This window comes from Electrophorus electricus, chromosome 4 (genome assembly GCF_041902795.1).
Source record: "Electrophorus electricus isolate QZ-2024a chromosome 4, ASM4190279v1, whole genome shotgun sequence".
NCBI lineage: Eukaryota > Metazoa > Chordata > Actinopteri > Gymnotiformes > Gymnotidae > Electrophorus > Electrophorus electricus.
The window spans coordinates 559,604-585,969 of NC_137500.1; the positions used below are offsets into that span (position 1 = coordinate 559,604).

Consider the following 26,366-nt stretch of genomic DNA (forward strand, 5'->3'; position numbering starts at 1 on the left):
ACATACACACACACACACACACACACACACACACATACACATTATCATGTCAGCTAAGAGAGGAGGTATTAGAGTTATTTCCATAGAGAGAGGCCACTTTGCATTGTCAGCACCTGCTTCAGTGCTCTGGGAGTGTTTATAGTCCTGTGAGTTTAACACTGCGTGACTGAGAGCTGCTTGTCTCAGCAACTTCACCCACAGCAACCATGACTTTGATCCCCATCTTCATCTGCACACTGCTGGTAACTCACTGCTTTACCTCTGTGGTGATGTATCCATCTAAAATTAATCCATTGTTTCATAACCCAGCCTTTTCATAAAGTATCACATACTCAATACTGAAGAATAAATGAATCTGAAAATAATCATTTTTCCCCACCAGGATCCCAAGGTCAAGTAACAGTGACTCAGACTCCTGCAGTGAAATCTGCTCTTCCAGGAGACGCAGTCATCATCAGATGTAGAACCAACCCTGCAGTGTACCGTGATGGTGATGGAGATGATTGCGTACACTGGTACCTGCAAAAACCCAGAGAAGCTCCTAAACTCCTGATTAGATATGTGAACACATTACAGTCAGGAACTCCAGCTCATTTCAGTGGTAGTGGATCTGGATCTGACTTCACTCTGACCATCAGTGGAGTCCAGACTGAAGATGCAGGAGATTATTACTGTCAGAGTTACCATTATATCAGTAGTACAGATCTGTTCACACAGTGTTAGAGAGTCGTACAAAAACCATCCTCAGTCAGACTGCACAGAGACTGCTCTGCTGCAGCTGGGACCTACTGCAGGTGTTGAGGGGGAGCGTGTGATACAGCACAATGACACACTCTGTGCACGAGCGGAACAACACCACACTCACTACTGTTTATGGTTAACATGTACTTTTGTATGTCAGATTTGAACAAGAGACAGAACACACACACACACACATAAACTACACAATCAATGAACAAACACTTCACAGTCAAAATGAATCATGTAACTTTACTGTTCAGGGGTGTTTACTCCTCACCCAGTGTTTCCCAAAGTTAAACTAGTAGATCACCTTATTTAACCTCTACTGCATACAGCCTGCACACAATAATAAAATATAACCTCACATTCAGAGTACTGCAGTAGGAAATGTCTCAGTAAACATATGGAGACCCATCAACAGACCTGAACCAGAAGAACAAATGAAAGTGTAGCTCAGCTGGCCCAGTCTGTACTGTGTGTGAGAGTCAGATTTACATGGACAGGGTGTCCTCCACACTCCCAGAATAGAGCAGCACTCTGTCCAGATGTCCAGTGTCCCCAGGGGTCCAGAGTAAGCTTAGAGTCCCATCACTTTAGTTTCAACATCAGTATGGAGAAACATCCTGCCTCATATTAGCATTATGGGACTTAGCTACAGAGGGACTGGAAACATTAGGAACACACCAAGTGTGCTTTCACACTTTCTCTTAATGCTCACGTTGGTCTCACATGTTTCTAAAATGGGATGGACTTTTTTCATTCCACTTTAAACTTTCAGATGTTTTACTCATTACATTTCAGCTGAAGTCGAAAATCTCTTAGAATGACTAAATGGGGTTTATGTTACAGTTGTGTGTCGTGCTTTTTCTTTATAACGTGTTCTGGTAGTTGATGTGTGCTAAATTATTTTATTGATGTTAAAAATCAACACACGTATATAAGGTAGCATGTTAAATGTGTTTTTGTGAAATTGTTTTCTTTTAATTAAATTAATTCATAGTATTTGTACTGTCTTTTTGTAAATCTTTTTCTCATTTTAATGTAAATATTTCAAACTAGAATTCTACGTGGAAAGAATAAATGTAAAGAGAGTTAGATTTAAGGATTTTATTGAAATGTCAAAGCAGAAGACCATTTTATGAGTGAAGCCCAAATTTGTGTTGTAAAGTCCCAGTGAAGCAGAAGAGAGTGTGTAGAATAAAGCAGAGGATTGTAGGAGCTTCACTCCTCAGCACACTGCTCTCTACTCAATGTTTGTGTGACAGGAGACTGGGAGTCCTTGGTGGCCTCACAGGTCACTGTCTTCTTCAGCCACTCCTCCTTCTGGAGGGTCAGGGTGCTGCTCCAGCTGTAGAGGCCGTCCTTCTGCAGAAGCCCGGGGCTCTGGCTCACCCCCGAGCTCCAGCTGCTACCAGCCACCTTCCAGCTCAGCTTCCAGTCTGAGGGGAAGCCCTTGTTGGCCAGACACACGAGTGTGACCTTCTCCTGCTGCAGCTGTACACTGGAGGGGGGCAGGACCATGAGGGTGGGCGGGGCGTCACCTAGGAGACACAACCCAGTCTACAGCTCACATACGCAGGGACACCTGTCAATCATTACAGAGACTGTGGAGTCAACAGGTGTGTGTGTGTGTGTGTGTGTGTTTGTGTGTGTGTGTGTGTGTGTTCACAGTTTCATTTCCCTTATTTCTTATACAGCAGAACGATGAACAGTGATGCATTACAAATGAATTATATTCTATTTATAACTTACTTTAGTTTTTTTTAAAGAAATATTTCAGTTTTTAATTAAGGATATTTATTAATTAACGATAACAGTAGATTATTTAAAATGTCGTGTCTCAGAAACATCTGTCGGAGTACAACTGCAGCGTACATCTGATATGGCTTCAAAAATGTAATCTATAATCGATAACTAACACCGTTAATTATAACCTATAACACAGACTGTGTGTGTATATCATGCAGTCTTAACCCAACATTGACTGCACCTAACAGATGTGGTACGGTTTTGATGTAAATGTGACCACCCATAATAATCGCCAACTTTTAATTTATCATTCTGTTTTTCCAATAAATAGTCACCGAAGACTTCAAACGATAATTTTTACAAAATAAAAAAACTATTATTTCGGTATTTCACTCTATACAAAGTACAAGTACTTTCCTTCTACAAATGTAGGATTTAACGGCTAAGATTTAAAATACTAATAATATCCTAAACTAACTTGTAGCCTAAATGCTGTTTTCTAGTTCTGCAGCTGCGTTATGGAATATTTCTAAATGCAGATAATACTGAACAATCTTATTTTTAATTTATCTTTTAGTGTTCTATATATTTGTACACATTTGTATTTATTTTATTTTAAGAGGGAAATTCGTTTCAGAAACAAATGCTCGTGGTAAAGCCTAAACCTCCTCGCGTACTGCTGTTTGATCAAGATATAATTCAAACTGAAAAAATTACATTATTATTTATAATGAAGATGAAGTACACATAATTACTGAACATTTTCCAGAAACATTTTAATCAAATTACTTTCGTATAAATAGTAAAAAGTTACTTACGTCCAACTGACAGTTTTGTCCCTCCACCAAAAGTCCACCACAGTGATACAAACTCGTTCAGTGGTCGTACAAAAACCTCCCGCTGGAAACATGCCGCTCTCTCAGCGCTTCACACCGCACTAGTTCTAACTAATAGTCCAATATTAATGGATCTCGCTCATTAACAAGCTTTAAAGCAGTATAATATCTAAACCAATGTCATGTTTGGGTGTTTAAGCTATTAACTAAAATATATTTTATTTGTATTAATTTTCACACGTTTTATCAGGTCTCACATTTTTATCGTAAAATGAACATTATAGTTAGAATTATAACATTAGAATAAGCTGCATGGTAATAACCAAACTTGTTGACTATTGTACAACGTGCCGACAAAATGCTGTTAAGAGAAACCTCCGAATTAGAGTGAATATTTGTTAATGTAATTAAATAAAAGTAAAAGAAAACTGAGTCAGTTTTTTTTTATTACATACTTATTTCGTGTTTATTCTTACTGTCAGCGTTCTCGATTCGTACACCAAAGTCCTGCAATCCTGATACAGACAGACCCGGCCTACAGTAACCTGCAGAATACCTCATACTGAAGGTACGGAGAGTTAGAACGTTTTACAAATACCGACCTCTGCTGGTCGCTAAAGGAACTATTCACATACGCTTTACTTTAAATGAGACAGATATGACGTTTGCTAAAATGCAGACAGTAACAAACAGGGGCGCGACCATAGACTTTTGACAGCTTTTGACAGTATAACCACCACTACAGTTTGTTAGAGGCCCTGTCAGTCAAGGGCCCCACCACCACCATGCCACCTCAGCATCCCACCATCCTACTACTACACTATTACACTACACTACTACTGCAGTACTCCACTATTAAACTACTCCACTGCTACACTACTAAACTATTACACTACTCCACTACTGCACTACTCCACTACTCCACTACTAAACTATTTCACTAATGCACTACTCCACTACTAAACTATTGCACTACTCCACTACTACACTAATGCACTACTACACTACTAAACTATTACACTAATACACTACTCCACTACTAAACTATTACACTAATATACTACTGCACTATTAAACTACTCCACTACTCCACTATTACACTACTAAACTACTCCACTACTCCACTACTAAACTATTACATTAATATACTACTGCACTATTAAACTACTAAACTACCACACTACTCCACTACTAAACTATTACACTACTCCACTACTACACTACTAAACTATTACACTAATGCACTACTCCACTACTAAACTATTACACTACTCCACTACTCCACAACTAAACTATTACACTACTACACTACTCCACTACTAAACTATTACACTAATATACTACTGCACTACTAAACTACTCCACTACTCCACTATTACACTACTAAACTACTCCACTACTCCACTACTAAACTACCACACTACTCACTACTACACTACTACACTACTAAATTATTACACTACTTCACTACTTCACTACTCCATCATTTTTATGGCCCCTGTCAGTCAAGGGCCCTGAGAATCATCTTTACATTTAGTCTGTCTTTGATCATATTTCAGGGTGTCTCCCTCCCTGTGTGTGAGTTCTTTTAGTTATTTTCCCCCTCTCCTCATCAGTTTGGGGCCTTTTCTGTTACTGATTAACAGTGAAATATTAACTATTCTGCTGAATAAACAGTGTGTTGTTTGGTTTGAAAATGGCATTTCATGTTTTTATTCTGTGCTGACCCTACAATATTCATTCTCATTTAAATTAGCAAAATGTATTGGTGGTTTGGCCCGCCATGTGCAGTGGGAGGGCTGTTTTGTTTGTAACAACACCTGTACACACCTGCACCTTGTTCATCTTTATGTATATAAAACCTTGTCATTGTGTGCAATGTGTTGGTCATTGTGAATGTAGCATGTCTTGTGTAACTATATGTATCAAGTCTTAACTATGTTTGTTTAATATCGTGTTAAATGTTAGACGTCGTTAGTATTTAGTGTGCTTAAGTTCATTGTTTGTGTTTACACGTGAGTGCCATTTTCGTCCTTTGTGTTTTACATAAATAAATGTTCGTCCATGTCGAGAGAGTCTCTGCGTCCTGCTCCACGCCCTTCGGCATTCGGGCTGCCGCGTTACAGTATTAAAGCAAATTCAATTTTATTTGATATGACTAAATTTATTAGTTCTTTGCATATTAATAAATAATTCATAAACTAAAGATTTTTCCCTTCTGTCTGCCCCAATATTCCCACAGACCTGAACAAGATTAGAACTGCAGACAGTAGCAGAGGCAGGACTTCCCAAACATAACCATGGATCCAGGAAGTGTTTATATGTGCCATAAGGACCTGAGGTCCTAATTGAGAGCAGGAGTCAGGACTCAGTGGAGACAGAGTGCTGAGAATTCACTGCTGAGCACACGTCCTTAACAAGGACAATAATTCTGTCTGGTTAGAGTCATTAAAGAGTCTATTTTACCAGGTCTACAGAGAAAACTGAACTGTAATAACGGGGTTCCATATTGAACAGAGTGTCTAATAAACTGTATCAATGTGATCATCTTTACTCCCATGACATTATGAAGATCACTCCATAGAGAGAGGCCATTTTGCATTGTCAGCACATGCTTCAGTGCTCTGGGAGTGTTTATAGTCCTGTGAGTTTAACACTTCATGACTGAGAGCTGCCTGTCCCAGCAACTTCACCCACAGCAACCATGACTTTGATCCCCATCTTCATCTGCACACTGCTCCTCTGGTCTCAAGGTAACATTTTACCTCTGTGTAGACCAACAACTTTTAACTGAAAGACATTTTGTACAGACCTACTATCTCTAGCTACATGTGTGCATATTGACAAAATGTTTCTTCTTTTTTTATTTTCAGGATCTAGGGGTCAGGTGACTGTGACCCAGGATTCAATGAAATCTGCTCTTCCAGGACACACAGTCACCATCAGCTGTAGAACCAACCCTGCAGTGCGCCAATGGACTAGTGGCGTTGAAGAGTTACACTGGTACCTGCAGAAACCTGGAGAAGCTCCTAAACTCCTGGTCTACATGGTGAAAATTAGAGAGTTTTGGGATATTCACAGCAGAACATATTATACACTGAATTACACAGAACAGATTATGCACTGCTGTAAGTCCTGCTCCCTTTACTGAGTTCAGTCAACAATTAAATAATAATTTAAGGAATAAGAATAATTTAAAGGATTATCTTTATCTCCGAAGTCAGATTAATAAATATATACGTACACAAAGTTACATTTATAAACAAACATTCCTTCAGTTGTATTTCTTACTGTTTTAAATGCGTATCGATGCTACTTTTCAATGCTAGTTTATGATTAATTAGCCTGTTTCATGAAGACAGATGCTGTATGCTGACAAGACTACAATGTATGATATATTGTGATTGCAGGTCAGTGTTTGCTCTTTTATTGAAATGTCAATAACATGAAACACATCAGTATAAGTTGAGTTTATATTAGCAGGCATATAGTGATAACCAAGAGTTCGCTAGCTGGTTTGCTGGTGAAATATCATGCGGTCGAAATAATTGTGATTTTGTTTGTTCTGGCAGCAGGTGGTGTAGTTTTGTGCAGTGTATATTTTCGCTTCATAATTTAGTTCTATTATTTGAATTATTGTTAATGGTGCAAGGTTCTTTTAAGAAAGTATGACAGTGTGTTGTACTCTTCACTGTGTCTATGGAACAGATATTGTTTAATTTTATTAATATCTCAATTCAAGTAACTACAGTGCAATTGAACATTTTTTCACAGATTGTAAAGAGCCGTGTTTCTCACTCTGTAACAGCTGCCCAAGTGCCGCAGGGTGCAGAGCAGGACACACAGACTCCCTCTACTTTGTGAACATTTAATGACATTTAACGGTGGCACTCACACATAACATAAACGGTGAACGTGAACACACAAACGGTTTTACACAACGTGAACGTTAACACAGAATACATAAACATTGACGGAGGCTAACATACACCAACACTAACCACTACATAAGCATGTAGACATGTCCTCGGCCTCAACAGACACGCGGGGGTGCAAGTTTGCCCCAGTTCCGGGCGTGCTCCTCACCTGAACGGTCCACCTCTCCTCCACTGCTCTTGGAGCGCCCTAGAGGCAGTTTGCCTCCGAGCCATTGGGCGGACCCCTCCAGTCTTGCTGACGAGTCCACTGAAGGGAAGGGACTCAGGCTTCAACACTGCCCTCCAGAGATCCCGATGACTCCACCAACCCGCCCTCTTTACTCCTCAGCCCAGGCTTGATAACCTCAGGACGCCTCCCAAGATATTCCTGGGGGTGTTCCCCTCCACCTCCGGAGTGGACGTCGACACTGGTCGCGGTCCTCTCCCCAATATCCTGGGATCCAGGCAGCAGTGCGGGGGTGGGGGCTACGCATCTCCCGCTAGGAAGTCTGTCCCTTGCTGAGGGAGCTAGCGTCCTGTGGTGAATGATCATTCTATAACGGCTGCCCGAGTGCCGCAGGGCGCGGAGCTGGACGCACAGACTCCCTTGACTTTGTGAAACGTTTAATGACATTTAACGGTGACATTTAACCGACACTAAACACTACATAAGCACGCTACATCAACAATGACCAACAATGAGGCACACACAGACGGTGGTTTAAATAGACAGGACACTGAACCCCGTGCAGGTGTGTGCCATCACCAATCTACCAATAACAGCCACAGAAGGTGCTATTTTCTCAGTCTCTACCTCACCACATGTACAAAGGCACATGAGCGAGTCCAAGTTCAGTTACTTGAATCAAAATATATCTGCCACACTAACACTCATCCTAGAAGGGAAACCCACTGTCTACAATGACTGTGTAGCACTGGGGCCCCTTAGATAAGGGCTGTCAGAGCTGTTTCTCAGTCCTGCTGATATGGGGAGGATGTGATACAGCACAATGACACACTCTGTGGACGAGAGGAACCACAACACACTCATACACTATTGAACACACACATCTATGAACAACCATAAAGACAAAACACACAATACTGCAGGTCCAGTTCTGTGAGAACACTGAAAACACTGAAAACACTAAACTGTGTCATGCTGGAACTCCAGGAGTGAAGAATACTCATATAGCCTGTCATTGCACACTCTGAGCACTCTCTCCTCATTCCAGAAACACACAGAAAATGTCTCCCTCCAGTAGCTCTCTCATAACCAAAACAAGAGCACTGTGGTCCAGTCCAAGATCTGTTCAGTAGAGCTTCTCTCTGTCCATTTACATTTACATTTACATTTACATCATTTAGCAGACGCTCTTAACCAGAGCGACTTACAAGTGCTTTGTCATTTACACATAGAATATATCCAAGTACAGTACAGTAGGTTAGAATCAAACATACCAATGAACTAGAATACAGGAATTAATGCTGATACCTAGAAGTATAAAATACATAAGGTCTATCTTAAACAATAATAAGTGCTATAAACAATATGTACTAGAATTTGTTAAACAATATAAACAGTACCCAACAAAAAGAATTAAATTAGTCAGTCAATATGAGAGCAGTGTCAGTTATCCTTTAAATATACAAATAGATGGGTCTTCAGTCTGCATTTGCAGACTGCAAGGGACTCTGCTGTCCGGACAGCAAGTGGGAGTTCATTCCACCATCTTGGAGCCAGGACAGAAAATAATCTCGATGCTTGTCGTCCATGAGACCTGAAGCAAGGTATTTCAAGCTGAGCCGTACTTGAGGTTCGAAGTACTCGAGGTACGGATCAGGCTTTGACCATTGACCTCATGTATGAAGGGGCTGGTCAATTTTTGGATTTGTAGGCAAGCATCAAGGTTTTAAATATGATGTGTGCAGCTACAGGGAGCCAATGAAGGGAGCGCAGCAGTGGAGTAACACGTGTGAACTTCAGAAGATTGAAGACCAGTCGTGCTGCTGCATTCTGGACAAGTTGTAGAGGTTTGATGGCTCTTAGAGTAAGACCAGCAAGTAGCGAGTTGCAGTAGTCTAGCTTTGAGATCACAAGAAACTGCACAAGCACCTGGGTAGCTTCCTGCGAAAGAAAGGGTCGAATCCTTCATATGTTACAAAGGAGGAATCTGCAAGACCAGGTTAAATTAAAAACATGAGTTGAGAATGACAACTGGTTGTCCAAAGTTATGCCCAGGCTACGGGCAGCTTCGGATGGTGATACCAGGGAGTTCTCAAAGGAAACAGTGAGGTCATGGTAAGAGTTGGGGGTACCTGGGATGAACAGAAGCTCAGTTTTACTGGGGTTGAGCTTCAAGTGGTGGGCTGTCATCCATGATACAATGTCAGTCAAGCATGGCGAGATACGTCTGGAGATCAAGTTCAAGTTCAAGTTTGGTTTATTTGTCACATACATAGTCATACACAGTATAACTCGCAGTGAAATGGTTGAGAGTGCTCTGTCCAAACTGAGGAAAAAGAAAACGGGTGCATAGAGAAATATATATTCTATATATGTACAAAAATATATTAACAATGTATGTACAATATATGTATATGTTTATATACACAATGTACAATGTATATATGGATATGTATAAATGTATGTACACAATGTACAGTTCCAGCTTACAATTGATTATTTAAAGTTACATGGTGGTGGTGGTCCCCACAGTTTATCAGTTGCCCTGATTCAGGGCCCGAATGGCCTGTGGGAAAAAGATCCTCTTCAGTCTCTCTGTCTTGGTCAGCAGGGAGCAAAAGCGCTTCCCTGACCTCAACAGAGAGAAGACCCTGTTGTTGGGATGGGTGGGGTCCTTCACAATCCTCCTGGCCTTGGTCTGGTTCTGCAGACCAAGTTCAGGAAGTTCCGTATGAGTGATGTGCTCTGCTGAACACACCACCCTTTGGAGTGCTTGTCTGTCCTGCTTCGTGCTGTTCCAAAACCAGACTGTAATGTTCCCCATGAGGATGCTCTCAATAGTGCAGGTGTAGAAGTTCCGCAATACCGTGGAGGGCAGTCTGAAGTCTCTTAGGCATCTGAGGTGGTAAAGATGCTGATGAGCCTTCTTTGCCAAGGAGTTGGTGTGGCGGGACCAGGACAGGTCCTGCGAGATGTGAACACCAAGGTACCTGAAACTATCTACTCTCTCCACTGTGGTTCCACTGATCCTCACAGGTTGGTAGTGCTGCTCCTGCTTCTTGCTGCAATCCACGATCAGCTCCTTTGTCTTACTGACGTTTAGGAGGAGATTATTTTCCTGGCACCAGTTTTCCAGGTGTTTAATCTCCTCCAGATAGGCCCTCTCATCGTTGTCTGAGATCAGGCCCATGACAACGGTGTCGTCAGCAAACTTGACAATGATGATGGAGCTGAAAGTGGCTGTGCAGTCGTAGGTGTACAGTGAGTAGAGCAGGGGGCTTAGGACACAACCCTGAGGAGCTCCAGTGCTGAGTGTGAGGGTGGATGAGACACAGTTGCCCACCCGTACCGATTGTGGTCTGTCTGTTAGGAAGTTGGAGATCCAGTCGCACAGGGATGTATGCAGTCCTAGATCCCCCAACTTGCTAGTCTGGAGGGGATGATGGTGTGAAATGCTGAACTGTAGTCTACAAACAGCATTTTAACATAATTTCCTCTCCCTTTGTCCAGGTGGGTCAGTGTGGTGTGGAGCAGATGTGCAATTGCATCATCAGTGGAGCAGTTGTGGCGGTATGCAAACTGCAGTGGGTCCATGGAGGCTGGCAGTGAAGAGGTGACGAAGTCTCTGACTAGCTTTTCAAAGCACTTCATCATGACTGATGTGAGGGCAACAGGGTGGTAGTCATTGAGGTCGGAGGGTCAAGGTTTCTTCGGGACGGGGACGATGGTGGATTGCTTGAAGCTGGACGGGACGATACCGAGCGTCAGGGAGAGATTGAAGATGTCGATGAATACCAGGGCTATCTGATCTGCGCAGGCTTTGAGGACCCTCCCGCAGATACCGTCTGGTCCCACCACCTTCCTGGTATTCACCCTTTTAAACACTCTCCTCACGTCATTCTCCATGATGATGAGAGGGCGCTGTTCTATGGTGGGCTCTGCGCATGCACCGTTGGCTGCGCCAATAGTACCATTAGCACTAGTGCTGTTAGCATTGGCGCTGCTAGCATTAGCGCTGTTAGCATTAGCGCGGCTAGCATTAGTGCTGCTAGATGTAGCCTCAACGCGAGCAAAGAATGTATTCAGCTCGTTCGCCAGAGACTCATCCGCACTCATCAGTCCAGAGGGTGGGCTCCCGTAGTCTGTGATCTTCCGTAGTCCCTGCCACAAGGATCTAGAGCCACTCTGCTGGAACTGTGTCTCTAGTTTCTTCCCATAGTGCCGCTTCGCCTCCCTCACCGCCCTGCGCACTCCGTATGCTGCAGACTTGTTCTCGTCCATGTTCCCACTGTAGGCAGCAGTGCGAGAGTTCAGAGCCTCGCGGATGGTTCTGTCCACCCAGGGCTTGATGGTGATTCTTGGAATCGTGTCATCCACCAGTTTCCCAATAAACCCTACTACTGCCTCCGTAAACTCGCTGACATCATCAGTGCTGCGCCGGAACATGTCCCAGTCTACGTCATCCAGAGCGTCCTGCAGAGCAGCCACTGATTAGTCTGTCCAGTGCGCAACCTCCCTCTGAACCAGAGCTTCCCGTTTCACCCTTTGTTTATATTTTGGTATGAGGAAGATGGCGGCGTGGTCCGACTTACCAAACGGTGGATGAGCTAGTGCCTTGTAGCTGTCCTTGTATGGGGTGTGGCAGTGGTCGAGTGTCCTATTTCCCCTGGTGGGGAACGTTACATGCTGGTAAAGGTTGGGCACTGCACACTTGAGGTTAGCGCTGTTGAAATCCCCAACCACGATAAGTGCAGCCTCCTGGTGCTGTGCCTGAAACTGCGTGAGAGCCTCATGAAGTTCACACAGTGCAGTGTCTATGTTGGCCTGAGGTGGGATGTACATGGTGTTGATGATGACCGAAGTGAACTCCCGGGGAAGCTAGAAAGGACGAAGCTCGAGGGCGAGCAGCTCCAGGTTGGGTGAGCAGGAGCGGGCGAGAGTAACAACATTGGCATTGTTGCACCAGCTGTTGTTTACCATCACACACACTCCACCACCTCTCGACTTCCCCGAATCTGCCGTCCTGTCCATACGGTGAACCGAAAAGAACTTGGCTGGCTGGATGGTTTGGTACCGCTGGGTTCAGCCACGACTCGGTGAAGCAGAGGAGATTGCAGTCCTGAATGTCCCTCTGGAACTTTATCCTGGCCCGGAGGTCGTCGAGCTTGTTGTCCAGAGACTGGACATTGGCTAGCAGGATGCTGGGTAAGGGAGCTTGGTGTGCCCGAGCTCTCAGCCTGTTCCTGACGCTGGCTCGCTTCCCTCGAGGCCTTTTCCTCGCGTTGCATCCTTTGTTTTCCCTCAGGATCTCTGTTTGCCATCTTGGGTCTGGGGTTAGAGACGGCTTGAGGTGAGTGCTATGTATATTAATAGAAATAAGGGCATCTCTGATGTACGAGATATGCGTCGTGGTGTGGAGAGAAGGGCTGTGAAGAAATCAGGGGTAGCGGGAAGAGCGAAAAGAGCGAAAAAAGTGCCAGGTGTGGACGGAGCAGTCGTGACGGCAGCTGACCTCACCGGTGCCATCTTGCATGTCGGAGGTCGGAAAAGAATGAAATATTTGAGTGTCAACAGCATAGCAGTGGTAGGAGAAACCATGAGAAGGTATTATGTCAAGTGAACGAGTATACAAAGAGAAGAGAAAAGGGCCTAATTCTGAGCCCTGTGGAACACCGGTGGAGAGTTTACACGGTTTAGATGTGGATCCTCTCCATGTCACGTGATAGGACGGTCCCTCCAGATAGGACTAAAACAATTTCCATGCAGAGCCAGTCACACCAAGCCTGGAGAGAACAGAGAGAAGAATGTTGTGGTGCACTGTGTCAAAGGCTGCCAAAAGGTACAAAAGAATCAAAACAGATGGCAGTTTGGCAGCTTTACCAGCATGAAGTTTCTCCATCACTGCTATGAGGGCTGTTTCTGTAGAATGTGCCAGTTTGTAGCCAGATTGATTGGGATCATGCAGCTGGTTCTGGGTGAGGAAAAACAATTGACTGTAAACTGCTCATTCAAGGGGCTTTTGAGAGGAAAGAAAGAATTGACAGTCTGTAGTTGGTAACATTGGAGCTATCAAGTGTGACCTTCTTGAGGATTGGTACCACCCTGGCAGTTTTGAATGCAGTTGGCACATATCCAGAAGATAATGAGTTGTTGATAATGACAGAGATGAAAGGAAGCAGATCTTTTGTGATTTTCTGGAAAAGAGTGGAAGGAATTGGATCCAGCGGACATGTAGTCGGATTGCTGAAAGTCAGGAGTTGAAGCATTTCGTCTGAGGAGAGAGGAGAAAAAGAAGTCAGAGAATTGGGTGTAGGGGAATGCACACTGATTGGAGGAGTGGGAACAGAGGAAAAGGACTGGCAGTTTGCTGCAACCTTCTCCTCAAAGAAGGTGATAAAATCCTCAGGAGTAAGAGATGAGGAAGGAGGGGGAGGATTCAGGAGAGAAGAAAAAATAGTGAAGAGCTTGTGTGGATCAGATGATGATGATTAAATTTTTTCTCTGTAGTAGAATAACTTTGCAGATGTTACTTCCAGTGAGACCTGGGAAAGGAGAGACTGGTATGAACTGAGGTCTGAATCTAGGCGATAATAATCTTTCTCTTAAAATTGTTATTATTCTGGTGACCGTTGTCAGCCAGAGGAGGATGCCCCCCCTCCCCTTGAGTCTTGGTTCCTCTCAATGTTTCTTCGTCATGCTCTAGGGAGTTTTTCCTTTTCACTGTTGCCCTTGGCTTTTTCACTAGGGGCTTGCACTTGAACATTTGCAAAGCTGCTTTGTGACATCTGATTGATTTGATTTGTGTGTGTGTGTGTGTGTGTGTGTTCATGCAGTGTGGAACCAGATACATTTTATAAGTGGCTGTTACACCTTCACACATAGAGAATAAGCCAGTCACGACACCGCCACACAGAGAATCATCCAATCACCACACCTCCAAACAAAGAGTCATCCAATCATCACAGGTCCACACAGAATTGTCCAATCACCACACCTCTACACAGATAATCGTCCAATCACTGCAACTCTAAACATAGAATTATCCAATAACCAAACCTCCACACAGAGAACCATTCAATCACCACACCTCTACAAAGAGAATCATCCAATCACTGGACAAACAGAACTACATGTGTCGTGGTGTTTTTCTTTTGTTTAGACCATCATGTCATCTGCAGTTTAAGACAAAGGCGTTATGATCAGACATTATGTTCAGTTTGCAGCAATAATACAGATCACAGATTATATTAGCACTGCTGTAACTAATCAGGTGAGTGGGCGTGGCTTAACAACGAAACAGGTAATGCTGGGTGCTGATAGGCCAGGGTGGAGAGGGGTGTTAACAAGGGTGTGTCAACTGCATTATAAAGGTAGAGCTACAGGAGGAGACACCATTACTAATGCTGATAAGAACATTAGAGTTTTAACTGTTGGGTGTTTAACATTAGTGTTCACTATGTTACAAGGACATCAGCATAGGACATTACAACTATTACAATGTAGGTGAACTGGAAGGAGTATGGTTACACTGATGACTTTTCCAGAGGAATAATTATATAAAGAAAAGTATCATATTTTTACAATGTTATTCTGACATAAAAAGTGCACATAAGCCTATAACATTAGTGAGTGAGTGTGTTGTGGTTCCGCTCGTGCAGAGAGTGTGTCATTTTGCTGTATCACATCCTCCCCCTCAACACCTGCAGTAGGTCCCAGCTGCAGCAGTCTCTGTGCAGTCTGACTGAGGGAGGATTTTGTATGACTCTCTAACACTGTGTGGACACCAAGCTATCACTGATCTCATGTATACTCTGACAGTAGTAATCTCCGGCATCTTCAGTCTGGACTCCACTGATGGTCAGAGTGAAGTCAGATCCAGATCCACTACCACTGAAACGAGCTGGAATACCTGACTGTAGTGTGTTCACATATCTAATCAGGAGTTTAGGAGCTTCTCCAGTTTTCTGTAGATACCAGAATAAAGCTTAATCTCCATCATCATAGACATACACTTCAGGGTTGGTTCTACAGCTGATGGTGACTGTGTCTCCTGGAAGAGTAGATTTTACTGAATCCTGAGTCACTGTTACTTGACCTTGGGATCCTGGTGGGGGGAATAATGGTCATAGTTAATCTTGATTATTGATATTAATGGTCATAGCAATTGTTAATTATTAATATTAATGGTCCTAGTTATTATTGATTCAGATGAATATATCACTAGAGGGGTAAAGAAGTGAGTTACCTTGAGTCCAGAGGACCAGTGTGCAGATGAAGATGGGAATCAAAGTCATGGTTGCTGTGGGTGAAGTTGCTGGGGCAGGCAGCTCTCAGTCATGAAGTGTTAAACTCACAGGACTATAAACACTCCCAGAGCACTGAAGCAGGTGCTGACAATGCAAAGTGGTCTGTCTCTATGGAAATAACTCTAATACCTCCTCTCTTAGCTGACATGACAGTGTGTGTGTGTGTGTGTGTGTGTGTGTGTGTGTGTGTGTGTGTGTGTGTGTGTGTGTGTGTGTGTGTGTGTGTGAGTGTGTGTAATCGTATCTGTCTGGTGTGTCTCCTCTCCAGACGGTGAAGCCCTCCATGTCTCTGCTCCCTCCCTCCTCTCTGCAGCTGTTTGAGGGATCGGCCTCGCTGCTCTGCCTGCTGTCTGTCAACTCTCCACAGGCACTGGTAAGCTTGACAGTGGATGGCTCAGAGGTGAAGGAGGGGGTTCTGACCAGTGTAGAAGAAGAGAAGAACGGCTGTTACAGCCACAGCAGCACCCTGACCCTCAGCAAAGCACTCTGGGAAAATGGGGAGGAGTTTGGCTGTACGGTCTCCCATGACAACGACAATCATCCAGTCACATTCCGAAAGAGCCACTGTGAAATCTAGCAGAGATATAATTTAACACAGAGCTGCTTACACAGACATCTAAAATGGAGTTTAAATTCCACATAATCGTAGATTACCTTTCCTCTATTCAGTGTCCTGTTGATATACCTTTGTCTTTATTGTAGTGAAATAAACTGTAACTTTGGACATTGTCTGTTTTTATTATAGTTAATTACCATTGTCAGTATTATGAGAGAGTTTCATCAATTGTAGATTCAGTGCAGTTTTGTTGTGGATGAGTGAGTTTGGCTGTAGTAGTTAAAAATCTGCTGCTCTATTCTGGGAGAAAGAACCACTCAGCCCTGTTCATGTAAATCTGACTTTCACCCACCACTCACCTTCTCTCTCTGACTGGTTTACTGGTTCAGACTGGCTGTTTGTGTAGTAGGTTGAGGGTGCTGGTTTCACTTCATGTTTTACTCTTTGGTCAGAATTCACTCAGTAATAAAGCATAGAAATGTTATCAACTGTAACCTTATATGATTACAGTTTTTTACCATTGTTTCAGACATGTCTCAATGTCCATGTTTTCAAAACACTTAACACATTCACCATATTAATAGATTATGTGAACTAAACTGTCTATACTTTTGCTTTGATACAAAAGGCCTTCAATCAGCACTTCCAAAATTCATGAATCTCTCAGTCGGTGTTCACCACCAATAAAATTCTGTACAACTACAGCAAATTTTTAGATACTCTTGTTCAAAATAGTTAACTTTAATTTCAAAAGCCAACAAAAGTCTAATCACTGAGGATGGAAATATGTTGCATTTTGAAAAATTAAAATATACACTTGAAATACATAAGAAATACATAAGATTATTCTGATTTTAGCAGAAAGATAATTCCCTTTATTCAGTTTTTTGTTTGCAGCCTTGTTACTATTCTGTGAATACAAAAGTGGATACTATCTATACTATTGATGCTTGCATTGAAATGTGCGTGTATGTAGGGAAAAAATGTAGATGTAGTTGTCACTGAAGAGATGTTTCCACTATTACTGCAGTACATGTACTGCTGGAACACCTGGCTGTCATTTCAGATAACGACCTACCAGATAACATTCAGTGTGATTTTGATGAAAATCTGTGACCAAATGCAGTGGACAGGATGGATGGACCAGGACAACTGTAGACTTCTCGTACTGAGAGGCAGACAAATATGTGTGAATTACTGTATATAGTGAAAATATTGATTTGGTATCACTGTAATGTATTTGCTATTGTTTATATATATATATTCTGACCTACAGTATTGTACTGAAAACACATGTTAAAATACAGTAAACCCCCTGAAGAATACTGTTTTTTTAATTTGTTTCTTTATCATATATTATTTTACGTTATACAGTAAATATTGTTTTGTCTGGGTTTCTGATACAGGAAAAGATTAATTTATTTACAGATTAATGTAAATTTAATACAGTCATGACATCTATTGTGAGAGGTAAGCCAACAGATCAAAAGTTTCTGTGGCTGGCTTGAAATTATTTTTGTGGAGGTAAAATAAAGGAAAGGCAAACACTTAGTATATGTATTTGCAGTGTTACAAGCTGTTTGTGTTTTGAAGTTCATTGCTCACTGAGTGACACAGCAGTCTTGTGGGAGAAAGCAAATGTTACACTAACCCTTTCTCTCTCAGCAACTCCGTAGTGGAGCTCTGCGTTATGTTTGATGGAATAAAGGAAACCAGGGAACTACTGCATTAGCTGGTGGCGCTGATTTATTGGCAAGCTTCTCTCGCTCTCTCAGTCCTTAACAGTCAGCAGTTTCTCTCTTGAAAAAATAAAAACTGCAATGAACTTACGGAAGCAATGTCACAGCAAAGAATATGCGTTCGCCACCTAGCGGCTATAACTGTTAATAACACTACCGTACAGTACTAATGCTAACCCTAACCCTAGCATTGCAGTTACAAGGTCAGTGATATAAACATTTAAAATTATGATGTAAATCGTTTGTGAGCTTTTATCAATTCTACATTGCACTTAATGTCAATTAATTTATTCTAATTCTACTCTAATTATAATGAAAACACAGATTGTAATATGAGGGTCATGTTACCCGGTGCTGGAGTCAGGGAGTGAGGTGTGAGTGGAGCAGCAGGCAGTAGTTTATTTAACAAAACAAAAGCAGGTAAATAAAAAGCAAAGAACCTAACAGGAACCAGGACAACACTGGAGGTGAGGAGCAGAATACAGGCTTGGAGACATGATGAGCTCAGATTGGAGCAGGACAGACCCTGGTAGAGAATAATGGAAAGTTGATAGTGGACAGTACCTGTGGATTATAATAACTCAAAAGAAAACAAGAGACAGGTAAACACAATGTACTAATAAGTGTGTGATTAGGATACCGAAATGATAGGGACTGTTGATTGGCATGTGCAGGGTGGTTGTAACTGTGAGAGGTAAGGAGGCGGACGCATGTACGGAGAAGAGTGATCTTTATTAAGGGCGAATCGAGAGTTGTAGTCAGAGTAGTACAGGGTCATAGAACCAATACGGAGAGTTTTAAAATACATAACAAAAACAAAGGCTAGGATTAACGAACCAAAGGGACACGAAGGCAAACTGGGGAAGCAGGCTATAACAAAGACACTAGGAAGAACTAAGACTAATAAACACGATGGCTAGAAGAAACACATAGGCATGGAGTACAAAACTTATAAACAGGCAGATACAGGCTGTCAGGTATTAAGACATTCACATTCAGACATGCACAATGAACAGCAAAAACACAGGGAACATGACAGGGTTTAAATACATGAACTTAATAAGGCTAGAAACGAGGGACAGGTGTGGAAAACCAAACGAGGGGTGGAGAAAACAAAACTACGGAATGGAACTAAAATAAAAAGACAGGGAAAACATGGAACATGTACACTAGGAGGGATTAATTGTGACAGTGGTGATCAGTGTGTGCAGTGTGTGAGGTAGGCTGGATGCCAACAGGGGTGTGACAGTACCCCCCCACCCAAAGGATCTACCTAAGACCAGGTGGGTCCAGAGGGGTGAGTGTGATAGAAGGACCTGACTAGCTCTGGGTCTGAAATCAGGCTGGTCAGCACCCAGTTCCTTTCCTCAACTCCACTCCCCTCCTAGTCCACCAAGTAATGGAGCAGGAGTCTGCACCCCTGGAGGCCAGCAGGGTGTTGACATGGTAGGCAGCATCTCTTTCAGCATCCAGGGACAACATTTTAGTTTACTAGTCGCTTGACTCTCAGGTTCAGTCTAGCCTAGTTGTGACAATTAGCAATTGTTTGGTCCAGGAGCACTTTGAAATTAAGAGCATCACTATGTGAGTAGCATAATGTCTTGTACAATGAAGGCAAATGTTGTGCTTAGTAAGTCATAGAGAGTCAAAGTGAAATGCACTGTATTCTCACTATCAGTGCAAAATCTTCAAAATCAAATCAAAGTCCAATTTAATTATAAAGAGCTTTATACAACAGTCATAAAGCAGCCTTAAATGTTTGAGCCCAAGCCTCCAGTGAGCAAGCCAAGGGCAACAGTGGCAAGGAAAAACTCCCAAGAGCATGAGGAAGAAACCTTGAAAGGAACCAAGACTCAAAGTGCGGGCCATCCTCCTCTGGCTGACAACAAACACTAAAGTAGCAACAATATAAACAATAAAGAGCAGAATAAGTAGTGATAGAAAGAATAATAGTAAACATTTTTTAAATGAGCAATGAATGTCTATTCCAGTTTTCTAGCCCTAGTCTGGATTAGAAGGTGTATGTGTGTCCAAAAGCCATCTGTCAGGGGTGTCAAAGAAGTAGTTGTTTGGGGTAGAACTGTGGTGGGCTACAGCAAGGGGGTATCGGGGTAGTGGGAGGAGCCATGCCAGCTGAAATGGGTTGAGGCTCAGTAACATCATGACATCAGGGGTAGGTGAACCTTGGCAGAAAGACAGACTATATTATTAGGCATTCCAGATATGAGGGTGTAAAAAATGGGGAACTATGATATACAAAGATGGACTCCAGCACATCTAACTATGGCAGCACAGCTAAAAGGAAAGAGTCAGAAGGAAACACAGGCATGAGGGCACCCTGGAACATCAGCACTCCACCACTCTCAGTCAACAAACTTGAACGACTAAAGAGAGGTGAAGTGACAGCATCATAACATCCCAGTTTACTCTCAATGTCTATGGACCCCAGATTGGTTTTCAGCCTAGCCTTAAATATTGAGACTTTGTCTGAGTCTGTAACATTTACTGGAAAGTTATTCCATGTTGTGGAATCTTTATAGGAAAAGGCTCTGCCCCCTGCAATAGATTTGCTTATTCTTGTTACTAGTAAAGAGCCAGCACCTTTTGGCTAAGCAGACATGGTGGGTCTTAATGCACTAAGTGTTCTCTTAGGTACTGTGGGGCCAGACCATTCAGTGCTTTGTAGGTCATAAGAAGTATTTTATAATCAATAAAAAAAAATGGAATGGACGAACTCCAGCTCCTGCATTGTGAACTAGCTGGAGCTTGTTTAGACACTTAGTGGTACAGCCAGATGTCACGCTTGGCCGGTCTCCCAGCAGGAGTGACATGCCCAGTCTGATTGGAATCATAACAAACACCTGCCTCACTCCAAATCACCCATGTACTGATTATACTCACCTGTTCCTTGTGTGTTTCTCACTATTTCAACACACAGAACTCTGTGGACAGTGCTGTGCATTAGTGGACTAAACCTGAACATATTGTTATGGAATACCATGATACGTCCTACTATCTTTATTGTTTTCTTTTCTGCATCATGTGAGGAGAACATGTTCCTAATCTTTGCAATGTTCCTGAGGTAGAGAAAAGTGGTCCTAGAAATAATATTTACATGAGTATTTCATGAGAGACTGGGATCCGTAATCATGCCAAGATCTTTAACTGTTAAGGAAGATGTGATTGGAAGACCACTGAGGTTCATTAAGTTATTAGAAAGTGAGCTCTTAGCTGTCTGTGGGCCTAATAGAAGACCTTCTGTTTTGTCAAAATTAAGTGAGAGAAAGTTTCTTAACATCTGGTGTCTGATGTCCTTTATGTATTCCTCAATAATACTAAGCAGATATATGTCCTCTGGTTTTGCTGAGACATATAACTGGCTATCATCAATGTAGCAGTGGAAACTAAGACAGTGTTTATGTATAATTTCACCTAGAGGTAGCCTATATAAAGAAAAAGGCAGAGGCCCTAGAACAGATCCTTGTGGGACACCATAGCTAACCTTGTTGTATGCTGAAAAGTCTCCATTTATGTTGACAAACTAGTAGTGATAGTTTATAAGATTGAAACCAGGAAAGGGCAATTCACATAATCCCAACAACATTCTTGATTCTATCAAGTAAAATGTTGTGATCTAGTGTCAAATGCTGCAATCAGATCAAGCAATATAATCAAAGAGACATAACCCTGGTCAGAAGCCAACAACAGGTCAACAACTTCTTTAATTAGTATTGTTTCCATACTGTGATGAGGCCTAAACCCTGACTGAAAGACTTAATGTATCAGGTTCTGATTCAGATATGAGCTTAACTGTTGAGCTACATCTTTTTCAAGGATCATGGAATTAAATGGAAGGTTTGAGATCGGCCTGTAGTTGACAGCTGACATGGGTTGAGGTTAGATTTTTTGATGTGTTGTAATTACTGCTAATTTGAATAAATTAGGTAGATAACCAATGTTCAAGAAGGGGTTTATTAAATTTAGTAAATGTTCAATTACTTGTAGGATTTCCTTAAGAAAGTGTGTGCGCAGTGAATCTAGTAAGCAAGTGGAAGCTTTTCAGTGTGAGATCAGAGATGTAAGTTTGGGCTCTTGGATAGGTGTAAAGGATTCTAGAGTCATTTTTGGCTTGGTTGTTCAGATCTCTATGTAGCTGCCTGATGTCACGTTAATATTCTGAATTATGTATAATGTGCTTAATTTTCTCATTGTAGAAACTCATGAACTCATTACTGATGTGTGATGTATCCTGAGTATTGGTGTCATTTTCATTCCTAGTTAGATGTGTAATTGTACTAAATGGAAATTTAGGATTATTTTTGTTATTTTCTATTAGGGTCGAGAGATAAGATGAGATACTTAAGAAGGCACGCCTTCCATGCAGGATGGAAAACTACAAATTTAGTGTGGCACCATTTATATTTTTGAGTGTTCTGTTTTAAATTACAAATGTGGTCATTATATGAAGGTACAAATTTTTGCCCCTAATTTTTTTTATTCTTAAGTAGCACAGCATCACTGAGTGTGCAGCAGAATACTGATTCTAAGCATTCAGTCATTTGATCAAGTTTGAGGGTATCCCAGTCACACAAGTCTGGGAGATTCACAATAAATCTAGATGCAGTGTCTGACGTGATCATGTGTCTGGTGTGGTAGTGAGGCGAGGTTACTATATTGAGACATGTTGTTCACATGAAATGAGGGTAGTATGACTATGTTCTTTATGTCTAGAGACTTCCTTCTTGGACAGGAAAGAATGTCAATGATCAGATTGAAACTCTTCCAGAAAATTAATAAATTATTTATGTAATAATTTTTAGATATGATATCCATCAGTATGAAACACTGTTATAATGTAGTTGAACTTGAAGGAGTTTCCATGGTTACAATGATGGCTTTTCCAGAGGAGTAATTTTTTTGTGTATCAAATTTGTATGATGATGTTACGAGGTTATGGTTCTTAAACAGTAGTGAGTGAGTGTGTTGTGGTTCCTCTCATCCACAGAGTGTGTCATTGTGCTGTATCACATCCTCCCCCTCAACACCTGCAGTAGGTCCCAGCTGCAGCAGTGCAGTCTCTGTGGACTGACTGAGGGAGGTTTTTGTACGACTCTCTAACACTGTGTGAACACCCAGCTACTACTAATGTAATGTGGACTCTGACAGTAGTAATCTCCTGCATCTTCAGTCTGGACTCCACCGATGGTGAGAGTGAAGTCAGATCCAGATCCACTGCCACTAAAACGATCTGGAATACCTGACTCTCTCTTGTTAGTGTTGTAGATCAGGAGTTTAGGAGCTTCTCCAGGTTTCTGTAGGTACCAGGATAAACATGGATTTCCACTACCAGTGCAGGTTGTTGCAGGGTTCATTCTACAGCTGATGGTGACTGTGTGTCCTGGAAGAGCAGATTTCACTGAATCCTGAGTCATAGTCACCTGACCCCTAGATCCTGAAAATAAAAAAAGCTTAAAAGAATAAATATTTTGTTGACATCCACACATGTAACTAGAGAGAGTAGGTCTGTACAAAGTGCCTTTCAGTTAAAAGTTGTTGGTCTACACAGAGGTAAAGCGGTGAGTTACCTTGAGTCCAGATAATAATATACCAAAACTTCAAAGTGATTTAATTCAGATTAATTTATTACTCAGATATGGTGATGTGATATTTTATATAAATGACCACAGACTGACATTAGCTGGAACAGTTGTTCAATATAAAGCAGTGAGTTACCTTGAGTCCAGAGGACCAGTGTGCCGATGAAGATGGGGATCAAAGTCATGGTTGCTGTGGGTGAAGTTGCTGGGACAAGCAGCTCTCAGTCATGAAGTGTTAAACTCACAGGACTATAAACACTCCCAGAGCACTGAAGCAGGTGCTGCACATGCAAAGTGACCTCTCTCTATGGAAATAACTCTAATACCACCTCTCTTAGCTTACATGATAATGTGTGTGTGTGTGTGTGTGTGTGTGTGTGTGTGTGTGTGTGTGTGTGTGTAATCGTATCTGTCTGGTGTGTCTCCTCTCCAGACGGTGAAGCCCTCCATGTCTCTGCTCCCTCCTTCCTCTCTGCAGCTGTTTGAGGGATCGGCCTCGCTGCTGTGCCTGCTGTCTGTCTACTCTCCACAGGGGGCACTGGTGAGCTGGACAGTGGATGGCTCAGAGGTGAAGGAGGGGGATCTGACCAGTGTAGAAGAAGAGAAGAATGGCAGTTACAGCCACAGCAGCACCCTGACCCTCAGCAAAGCACTCTGGGAAAAGGGGGGAGTTTGGCTGTACGGTCTCCCATGACAACAACAATCATCCAGTCACATTCCAAAAGAGCCACTGGAAAATCTAGCAGCTCCAAGACAGAATTTAATACAGAGCTGCTTACACAGACATCTACAATAGAGTTTAAATTCTACATAATCTTAGATTACTATCCTCTTTCAGTTTCCTGCTGATGTACCTTTGTCTTTATTGTAGTGAAATAAAGCTTAATTTTGGACATTGTCTGTTTTATTATAGTTAATTGTCATTGTCAGTGTTATGAGAGAATTTCTTTAGTTGTAGATTCAGTGCAGTTTTGTTGTGGATGAGTGAGTTTGCCTGTAGAAGTTAAACATCTGCTGTTCTATTCTGGGAGAAAGAGAACTACTCAGCCCTGTTCATGAGTTTCACACACCACTCAGTTTCTCTCAGACTGGTTTATTGGTTCAGATTGGCTGTTTGTGTAGTATGTTTGGGGTGCTGGTTTCACTTCATGTTTTACTCATTCACTCTGCATTCACTCAGTAATAAAAGACAGAACTGTAATTTTATATGATTACAGTTTTTACAGTCATTTCACTCATGTCTCAGTACCATGTCCATGTTTTCAAAACACTTAACACATTCACCATATCAATAGACTGTGTGAACTAAACTGTCTGTACTGATACAAAAGGCCTTCAATCAGCACTTCTTCCAACATTCATTAATCTCTCAGTCGATGTTCACCATCAACAAAAGTCTGTACAACTACAGCAAATTTTGCAGACATTTAGACATTAGTTAACTTTCAGTCCAAAACCCAACAAAATTCTAATCACTGTGTATGGAAATATGTTGCATTTTGACAAATGAAAATATGCTCTTGAAATACATGACAGATTAATGTGATTTTAGCAGAAAGATAATTCCCTTTATTCAGTTTTTTTGTTTGCAGCTGTCACGTCGACCGAACTCCAAGCTCACTCCAGCACCCAACATGCCGTTCGTCACAAGGCCAAGGCCTCATCCAATCATACACATTCATTCAGATCCTCGTCACCGGAATATTGACAGCATCTGTGTTCTACTCCCCACCTGTATATAACCCTGCTGAGACCTCACCAGCATTGTAAAGTATTGCCACTAGCTTTGACTGTGCATAGCGAGCGTTATTTCCTTGACTGCTCTCCTGTGTTTCAATTGTGTTTTTTGCTCTCTGGACTACTGATTTTTGCCTACCCCTTTTGTATAGTTTGTATAAACCTATCTATCTACATCCGCGAGCGTCTGGCCTTATTTGTCACATTACAGCAGCCTTGTTACTATACTGTAAATTAAAAAAAGTGGATACTATCTATACTATCGATGCTTGCACTGAAATGTGCGTGTATGCAGGGAAAAGATGTAGATGTAGTTGTCACTGAAGAGATGTTTCCACTATTACTGCAGTACAGGTACTGCTGAAACACCTGGCTGTCATTTCAGATAACGACCTACCAGATAACATTCAATGTATTGTTGATGAAAATCTGTGGCCAAATGCAGTGGACAGGATGGATGGACCAGGCCAGCTGAAAACGTCTGATACTGAGAGGCAGATATATGTGTGAATTACTGTATACAGTGAAAATATTGATATATTTTAAATATTGGTATCACTGTAATGTATTTGTTATTGATTTTATATATATATATATATATATATATATATATATATATATATATATATATATATATATATATATATATATATATATATATATATATATATATTCTTGCCTACAGTATTGTACTGAGAACACATGTTAAAATACAGTAAACCCCCTGAAGAATACTGTGGCTTTTTAAATTAGTTTCTTTATCATATATTATTTTACATTATACAGTAAATATTGTTTTGTCTGGGTTTCTGATACAGGAAAACATTCATTTATTTACAGATTAATGTAAATTTAACACACTCAGTCATGACATCTATTGTGAGAGGTAAGACAACAGATCAAAGTTTCCTTTAGCTGGCTTGAAATTATTTTTGTGGAGGTAAAATAAAGGAAAGGCAAACACTTATTATATGTATTTGCAGTGTTACAAGCTGTTTGTG

The 26,366-nt window shown here is 41.7% G+C and overlaps 1 protein-coding gene and 1 gene segment (V, D, J or C); one reads left to right on the plus strand and one right to left on the minus strand.

Annotated features, from left to right (window-relative positions):
• Positions 1 to 190: 190 nt before the first annotated feature.
• On the plus strand, positions 191 to 16,313 carry LOC145657375 (immunoglobulin kappa light chain-like). The gene is made up of 4 exons (XM_081711751.1): positions 191 to 250; positions 381 to 679; positions 10,342 to 10,397; positions 16,005 to 16,313. The coding sequence occupies exons 1-4, from the start codon at positions 207 to 209 to the stop codon at positions 16,311 to 16,313; spliced, it is 708 nt and encodes a 235-aa protein (XP_081567877.1). The 5' UTR covers positions 191 to 206.
• On the minus strand, positions 1,834 to 23,855 carry LOC113583843 (Ig kappa chain V-III region MOPC 321-like). The segment is given in 4 exon segments: positions 1,834 to 2,282; positions 3,309 to 3,344; positions 23,160 to 23,483; positions 23,765 to 23,855. Coding segments are annotated over 4 exon segments (729 nt in total).
• Positions 23,856 to 26,366: the final 2,511 nt, after the last annotated feature.

What these genes read in the sequence shown, in the direction of transcription:
- LOC145657375 (XM_081711751.1), top strand. Translation starts at nt 207, where the DNA reads ATGACTTTGATCCCCATCTTCATCTGCACACTGCTGGTAACTCA. An exon ending in TGCACACTGCTGGTAACTCA is followed by an intron (nt 251 to 380) that starts CTGCTTTACCTC and finishes TTTTTCCCCACC; the next exon opens with AGGATCCCAAGGTCAAGTAA. An exon ending in AGGAGATTATTACTGTCAGA is followed by an intron (nt 680 to 10,341) that starts GTTACCATTATA and finishes GAGGTGGTAAAG; the next exon opens with ATGCTGATGAGCCTTCTTTG.